This window comes from Mytilus californianus, unplaced genomic scaffold (assembly GCF_021869535.1).
Source record: "Mytilus californianus isolate M0D057914Y unplaced genomic scaffold, xbMytCali1.0.p SCAF_12, whole genome shotgun sequence".
Lineage (NCBI taxonomy): Eukaryota > Metazoa > Mollusca > Bivalvia > Mytilida > Mytilidae > Mytilus > Mytilus californianus.
Genome location: NW_026262604.1, coordinates 16066635 through 16075217, shown reverse-complemented (window position 1 = coordinate 16075217; position 8583 = coordinate 16066635). Strand labels below are relative to the sequence as shown.

Sequence of the window (8583 nt, the reverse complement as noted above, 5' to 3'; positions counted from 1 at the left end):
ATCAAGTACGCAGCCACGTCCGGTCAGAATGGGGACGTTAAATCCGATGCCTCGCCAAGCTCTTTGCACGTTAAGAACTCTCGTAGGTGGCTTGTTGAAATGCCACATTTCTGTCCCTATCCAATATACCCTTATTTTCCGGTGGCAGTCCAAGTTTCCCCGACCTTTTTTGTAAGACCTACGTATTGTATTTGTTGTTAACTCATCGTGAATATGCATAAATATTTGCCACTGGACGTTAAGCAATCAACAATCAATCAACTAATTTCGATTTATTTAACTTTATAAAATGTAAAAAAAAAATTGTTTTCATATGACACTAGAAAATTTACATTTAAACAACTTTTCGCCCCTAGGATGACTGTGGAATAGAAATATATTCACTATTGGTCTTCTTCGGACCGGCAATAAAACCTTGCCAAAGTGTGGTGTCCGTTTGGCTGTGCAGGATGTACAAGTATGCAGCCACGTCCAGTCAGAATGGGGACGTAGAATATCATGTCTCGTGTAGAGAGTGTCACACTTTCTGCACGTTAAGAACCTATGTAACAACTCTTTGAGGGGTCCGTAGGTGGCCTGCTGCAAAGCTAAATTTCTGTTCCTATCCAATATTTCATCATTTTGCAGTGGCAATCTAACTTTCCCCGACCTTCATCCCGGACGGCCTTTCTAACAGGACCCAACTATTGTATTTAATAATAATGTGTTCTCTTCCTGAATATGCATGAAATAGTTGCCACTGGACTTTTATCAACCAACAATCAATCAATCATTCAATCAGTTGTGACCTATATATGGTATGACTACCAAGTTGGAATATATAATATTGTCAAATATCTCCGATGTTAAAATTGATGTACTATTTCGTATCTTTTGATCTATTTGACGCATTAAGTATTTGTATTATTGATAAGATTATTTACGGCCTAGAAACATCTGCTATGACATCAGAATTTACAGATAACCTTTATTTACACCGGAAATAAAATTAAACATGTTTACTATTATACTATTACCATTGTATTTATTACAGACAATAACAGGTATGTGATTTTGACTTATTCAATTTCGAAAACCAATTTCAAAATGCCGTGATTATTTAATGCACCATTCAAATTTGTGGGAAATCGTCAAAGAATATCTGGGCAGGTGTGGATACGCATAGAACAAAACAAACTTTTGAATGGTTTTACACTAGTAATTTTTGGGGCCCTTTATAGCTTACTGTTCGGTGTGAACCAAAGCTCCGTGTTGAAGACCGTACTTTGACCTATAATGGTTTACTTTTATAAATTTTGACTTGGTTGGAGAGTTGTCTCATTGGCACTCATACCACATCTTCTTATATCTATTTACATTATCCAGAATTTGATTTCTTTTTGTATGGTATCAATTATAAACGGACAGGTGATTATGCCGGACGAAACACATTTGCTTCTTGATTAGTGATATTCTCGGACTCTTGCAGTCCACATGTACAAGAAATGAAAATACAAAATAAAAATACAGAAATCATTTTAATGCAAGTACCAAAAGTTAAATATTCATCGTTTAATTTTATATTTTTTAAACCTGAAACTTTAGCATAATATCATAAGCAATTATAGAAACAAGTTAGTAATTGAACATTTGATTTTACAAGTATCTTTTACAAAACTGGGGACCTCAAGGAAAACATTGGAATGGAACTATGGTTAATTAACTTCCGTTTTTCCGGCTGTAGGACTCTTTTGAGGGATTGTCAGTTGTCTGTAAAAATGACTGAATACATAACTAACGTACGTCAAAATATTGAGCCAAATCACATTCGCCTTCTAACATTTGCGTTCCTTTGGAGAAAACACATTTCAGAACCGACGCAACAGAAACTATGTGGAGGTCTTATTTTTCACATCCAGGCCCGTAACGGATATCGCCTTTGACAAACATACCGATTGATTTATGAATTAGATTGTTGAATTCCTATATATACTATGTCTCACAGCTCAGTTTGGTGGACCCAGTCTGTTTGGACAGCAGGTTCAAGTAAATCGAACCTCTGGACTTCCATGTTCTAAAACAGTATCATGTATGCCAGCGCCATGGTGCCAACGGACAGTAGACTCAGATGGCTGCCCGAAATGTTCCTGCTCTATGGGTGAGTTCGAATAATAGTCAGCACTCAAACTGCTAAAGTTTTGTGATTATTTTGTTTATTTGTGTACACATTTACCGCCATGGTTTGATGGCATATTATAAAACAGAGACAAAAGATACCAAAGGGATATCCAAACTCATAAATCGAAAAAAAAATGACAATGCCATGGCAAAAGAAAAACGAAAAATGACTAAAAAAAACACACACAGCAGTGCAAAAACACAACATAGAAAACTAAAGATTGAGCAACACGAACCCCAACTAATAACCGGGGTTGATCGCAGGTGCTCTGAAGGGTAAGCAGATCCTACTCTACGTGTGGCACCCGTCGTGTTGCTCATGTAAGTAACAAAATGATAAAATTTGATAGTAAAGATCGTCCGTTATGTATGAGATATTTGCAAATGGACGTTTTATAAACAGCAATCAGTCAATTAAGTGAACAGGAAAGATTATTGAAGGAATGCTCATCAAATAAATTTTGTACGCCAGACGCCGAGTTTCACCTATACAATATACTCATCAATGACGCTCGAATCAAGAAAATAAAAAAGCAACAATATATAAGGGAACGACCATTTAACTTCAAAGGGGGGGGGGGGGGTATTGTTATTTTACTAAAACAATATTTCTGATCCCAAATTTGATCTGGTCAAGCAGATGGCAAAAAAAAATATTCTGAATCCAGATTTTCCTCATACCTTATAGGGTTAAATATTGAAAAAATAATTTGATTGATAGCGTTGAAAAACTAAATAAAATTGATCGCGCTGTGCGTAAAAAAAGAATTTCTGACTTAGACAAAACCCCACCCCCCCCCCCCCCGAAGTTAAATGGTTCCTCCCTAATATAAGCTTTAAAATTAACACTTGAAGCGACGCTAAGGACTGTTCTGGTCTTGCTATTAAGTTTTGAGTTATGTCCTGTTTTTTTTTATATCACTGTAAACAAATTGTGTAGATTAATTATATGATGGCAGAGTTAACAATTCTATAATCTTATGTTGCTTTCATACGGCATATGTTGTTTTCATACGAGATGAAAACATATGACAGAGTTACATATGGTTCGTCTTTCTGCTAATAACGATCAGAATGGAATTGAATACCGACTGTAAATATATAAGGTTAATTCATGGTTTTGTTAATCCCGGCATTTGATGTACATGTAACTTGCTCTAAAGAGATCTAGTGCCATAATTTATTATGAAAAGTCGCTATGTATCAATATTATTTACTTGATTAATTAATTTACAAAAGTATCTTTTCGTACGTTCTATGTATTTATATTTCGTTCACGGTATTGCTATTTTAGAGTTAAGTCAAATACAAATCTGATTAAAATACAAATCCTGTGTTTAAGCGTTGCTCACAAGGATCTGACAAATGTGCTGGTAATTATTACACTAGCCAATCAAATTACTGCCTTCAAATTTCGAAGGTGTGTAATTATCTGATTAAACCAGAGGATCCCAAAAGGTTTTTTAAACAGGAAGTAGAATGAAGCGTTTTCTGATCATTGTAAGCAAAGCTTTGACGCAGGATCTGTATTTGAATTAGATTGGTTAAAAAAGTTCATGTTTTTTCAGGTAGATTTTCCGGTGGACTCGCAGGTAAAGGTGGTACTCTCGGGTTGTCGAGTTCAAGGAATAGATTCCCAGGAATGTCGTCAATGTTGGGCTCGGGGATGCATGGCTCCCCAGGAATGTCGTCAATGTCTGGCTCGGGGATGAAAGGCTTTCCAGGAATGTCGCCAATGTTTGGCTCAGGGATGAATGGCTTTCCCGGTTTTCCTAGCTTTAATGGAAAAGGCAAATATAAACCTTCGAATAAGCTTTGCTTGGCTTGGGTTGTTGCTTACAATTACACCAATATACATGCTCATTATGCTTAATTATGCTTTGCATTCGTCAGTTTTAGATTTTAGGACCAGACTGCAACCAGTGAACAATTGCCAACACACAGTTGCAATGTCTGACCCGTATACGTAAAAATAATTTAATTTTTAAAATTATTGAGTAAAATTGAAATGTCGGAAAGAAACAATGTCAAAGATATTACTTAGTAACAAGTGAACCTTATTTTATTTTTTTGTCATGTTAATTCAAGAACTCGTATACAGAGCAGTATTCAATATTTTATTCATAAATATGGGTAGAAACATAATGTACACTTTACTTAATATAAATTTTACGTCTTATTTGATATGTTAACCAAAACATTGAGATGAATCCGTGATTCTTAGTCAAGGTTGTCTTCGTTGTATCAGATGAAGTTTACAGATAGAGAATAGTGGTCCCAAACCAGAAAGAATAGAGAAATGGACAAAAAATAGAGAAAACATAGAGAAAAATGGACAAAACATAAAAAATAATAGATAGAGAGTATAACATAAAAATAAAAAATAGAGAAATGAAACCCACCGCAACCAAATGTCATATGTTAGTCACCATATGGTGACAATATTAATATGGAGGTCATCTAATAATCGATTTATCGGTTGCAATTGCATGCTTTTTATGATCGAAACGTTTTGTATTTACCAGCAAAATTCTCTGATTTTTTATTCAGCCTTTAAATTGATATATCAAAATAATGTTAAAATGTTGACAACTGCTTTTTTTTTAAGGTCAATCTTCATTTATGAATCCAATGGCTTCCATGCTTCATCAAATGGGTGGAAGTGGCGGTTTCAACAGCTTGACAGGACCATCCGGAATAGGTACGGGTGCATTACCAAACTCTAACCAACCAGTCCCAACAACAAAGACAGCATGTGACAGCGCCCCCTACACGTGCTCGCTGCCTCCACCATGGTGTCAAAGGGTCGTCAATTCTGACGGTTGTGTTGTTTGTTATTGTGGACAAGGTAAGTTTCGCGAATGTATTTTATTTCTGTCGACTTTTATTACAACGAAATGTGGAAAGTATCCTTTTTTTATTTTAGTATTTTCTTAAGTGTCACTTGTGTCCAAGGCTACATTTTTTTGTACCTATTGGACCAAATATTAGATGTAGAAACATCAGTTCATGGCACTTGCTTTCTAAGATATACATCCCAACTATTGGACTAGTATTAGTTTGGTTTTTTTTTTTGTAATGAGTATTTACAAATCAACTCCATATGTCTTTCCTATAATTGACCCACTTGACGGGAAATATGTTTATATAACAAAGCGTTTTTCATCAGGAAGGAACATTCATTCAGTGTGGGCGCCACTTGATCTTTAAGATTGGGAGACCTTTTTTCACTTTGTCAGTCAGTCTGTTCATCCTCAAAATTCTGTCAGCACCATTTCTTCTACAGTATGGTAAAGGTGCAATGAAATTGTTTACCATCACAACATGGAGGTGTACTTATTTAATTATATTTTGGATATTTTTTATTCAATCATGCATGGTTTATATGACTCGTCATAAACTAAGGAAATTGTTAGCTCTTATATGAACTTTGTTTCTTTAGTTGCTTTGAAACTTAATGAAATGTTATACAGTTTATCATTTCGGGGCTTTTTTAGCATAATTTTTGTTTTGCTCGTTGTTAAATGCCGTATGGTGAACTATAGTTGCTACCTTCTACGTCATTTGATCTCGAGTGGGGAGTTGTCTCATTGGCAATCATATCACACCTTATTTTAAATAACCAAATACAGCGGTTTTCGATCAATTAAGAATTAGTTTCTCCATAGTTATTAGACTAATAAAAATTTTCAAACAGTCGGACAGTTAACATTTTATCATTGCGTGTATAATATGCGCACGCTCTCATCAAGAACTTAGGGGTTCTCCTGAGGTACAACTAAAGTGTAATTCTGGTAAGATTTAATCTTCAGCACACCCCTAACTAACATATCAGTTTAACATTGATTACTGTCAAATCTCTGAACTTAACAGTTGGTGTGTAGCTCGGAACATAACAGTTGATGTATATCTCGGAACATAACAATTGGTGTAAAACTCTAGCTAACCAAAATTAATTGGAAATGCTTTTATCTTCTACATTTATCGCTTTATCTAATGCTCAGAAGTTTGAAAACTACATTGTAGAATTACAGCAACATTTTGAAAATATACAGACGGGAAAGAACAACCAATCAACGCCAAGTGAATCAAACATAACGGGAAAACCAACGCTCAAAACATTACAGGAAGTATTAACTACGACTGTGCCAACACAAGCCACAACGACTTCCTGTTTACAAAATTTCTTTTGTACCACAACATGTGATCATGGTTACATGACAGACACAAACGGATGTCCACTATGTCAGTGTATACAGCCTGGTAGTTCTGGCGTCGTAACTACGGATGACCCAGGTATTGTAATAGATTTATTACAGTATTTATTTATTTAGGAAGAAGAAAACAATTGAAAATGACACTTTAGAAGATGAAAGGAGAAGGTGTATACCAAATGAACTTGTACTCAGACATAATGCTTTAGAGTTTAAAACACTGTTTAATTCCAACAAACCAAAAGCATTCGGAGAGCTTTGCAATTTCTTACGATGTATCAACGGTAAAATAACTCCTTCTACACAATCATAATAATACATACATTTATACACTTAAACTATTTCTTTAAAAATATCTATTAACTTTATGTGTGTGTGTGTAAGTTACCTCTTATAATTTGCATGCATGTTTATTTAAATGTATGTTTATTTTTTTCTTATTTGTTCTTGCATGGTTTTATGAGAATAGACTATCTGTCTATCTAGCAGATATGACATCTGTTTTTAATTTACTCATAAAGTAGTGAGGTAAAATATTTCAGTTAACTTAGCTGCTTTCATCTTACTTTCAAATCTTAATTTATAACCATTTCGTTGACTTCTTGTGAGTTTTTGTAGACACACACCTCTTTTTATTCATAATGTAAGTTATATATGCATATGGTATTCATGTAGGCATTTGTCAGTAAGACAGCAATCTAACAATACTTCAAACCCGCCTCAATTTCAAGTAATGTCTTTTCCGTAAATCAAGCCATTAATAAATACATGTCTTTTTTTCAGTTACAAAGACTACTACAGTGTCACCAATTGTCACTTCCGGAAGTTCAGCTGGTACAATCATGTGTCCTGGTATATTTGACTGTACTCTAATGTGTATGTCAGGATACCAGATAGACTCACAAGGATGCCCTGTGTGTAAATGTCTTGATGGATCACAGACTTGAAATAAATCGTTTGTTTTGTTACTTTTAATATTTTATCATATGCATGAAAGGCATGGTCAAGTTTCCTTTAATTTAGTACACATCAGCTCATTTTCAATAAAATAAGAAGTGATATTTACGTTAGTGAGACAACAACCCAACGACAAAGATTCGCAAAAGACATCTTAAGGTCAAATAATAGTCCTCAACAACATACAATATTTCAAGCTCTAAATCATCCCGTGTCTATACTCTATATAAGTTGTTAATGAATTAAACAGAAGCAATCATAAATATGCCATTAAAACCAAAATCTCCAAAGGGACGAAAAGCATTAAGATATTGCATACGATATATGACAAAAGATAACTACTGAATGGGGTTTCTACTAGTATTTCAATCTATAGTAACATGTACTGCATTACAGCTTCATGTTCTTTGAGGTTGTAACAAAATAATGTTTATTAAAGATTTGACTGAATTTTCAATCCTAAATATTCCTCAATGCTACAGTTCTGATAAATTTGGAGTAACTATTTTAAAAAATAATTAAGAATGGCATCCACAACCACATTCAAATTCTACAGTAAGTAAGATGTCTATTTTGTCTATCAAATACAGACGTTTAGTTACTAATAAATCCGATGCCTCGTGTAGAGAGAGTGCCACGCTCTTTGCACGTTAATAACCCTTGTAATAACTCTTTGAGGGTCCGTAGGTGGCCCGTTGCAAGACAAAATTTCTGTCCCTACCAAATTTACCCTCATTTTTTAGTGGCAGTCTAAATGTCCCCGACCTTCATCCCGGACGGCATCTATTACAGAACCTACATATTATATGTATTGTTAAATTTGTTCTCGTCCTGAACATGCATGAAATATTTGCCATTGGACGTAGAGCAACCAACAATCAATCAATCAATCAATCCTAAACATTCCTCAGAAGGGCATCCCCAACCAAATTCAAATTTTACAGTAAGAAAGATGTCTATTTTATCTATCAAATACAAAATAAATTGTTGCTGCATGTTAACGGATATCATTTGATATTAAAGTGAACATTATACGTATAAAAGGTTCGAAAATATATTAAAGCAGGATCTGCTTACCCTCGGTTTTTGGTGGGGTTCGAGTTTCTCAGTTTTTAGTTTCCTATGTTGTGTTTTGTATACTGTTGTTTGCCTTTTGGTCTTTTTCTTTTTGTGCCATGACGATTTCAGTTTATTTTTGACTAATGAGTTTGAATGTCCCTTCGGTATCTTTCGCCTCTCTTTTTAAAAGTGTTAG

General features: G+C 34.6%; 1 protein-coding gene across 1 annotated transcript; it reads left to right on the top strand.

Moving 5' to 3' along the window:
• Positions 1 to 2042: 2042 nt before the first annotated feature.
• Positions 2043 to 7339, top strand: LOC127722399 (uncharacterized). Its single transcript, XM_052229273.1, has 4 exons — positions 2043 to 2137; positions 3726 to 5005; positions 6184 to 6453; positions 7155 to 7339. Exons 2-4 carry the CDS (start codon positions 4780 to 4782, stop codon positions 7316 to 7318), a joined length of 660 nt encoding a protein of 219 aa, XP_052085233.1. The 5' UTR covers positions 2043 to 2137; positions 3726 to 4779; the 3' UTR covers positions 7319 to 7339.
• The last annotated feature ends 1244 nt before the right edge of the window (positions 7340 to 8583 follow it).

Coding starts and splice junctions, on each gene's coding strand:
- LOC127722399 (XM_052229273.1), top strand. CDS start 4,780: ATGAATCCAATGGCTTCCATGCTTCATCAAATGGGTGGAAGTGGCGGT. Junction 5,006..6,183: donor TGTTTGTTATTGTGGACAAG/GTAAGTTTCGCG, acceptor ACTACATTGTAG/AATTACAGCAACATTTTGAA. Junction 6,454..7,154: donor CGTAACTACGGATGACCCAG/GTATTGTAATAG, acceptor TCTTTTTTTCAG/TTACAAAGACTACTACAGTG.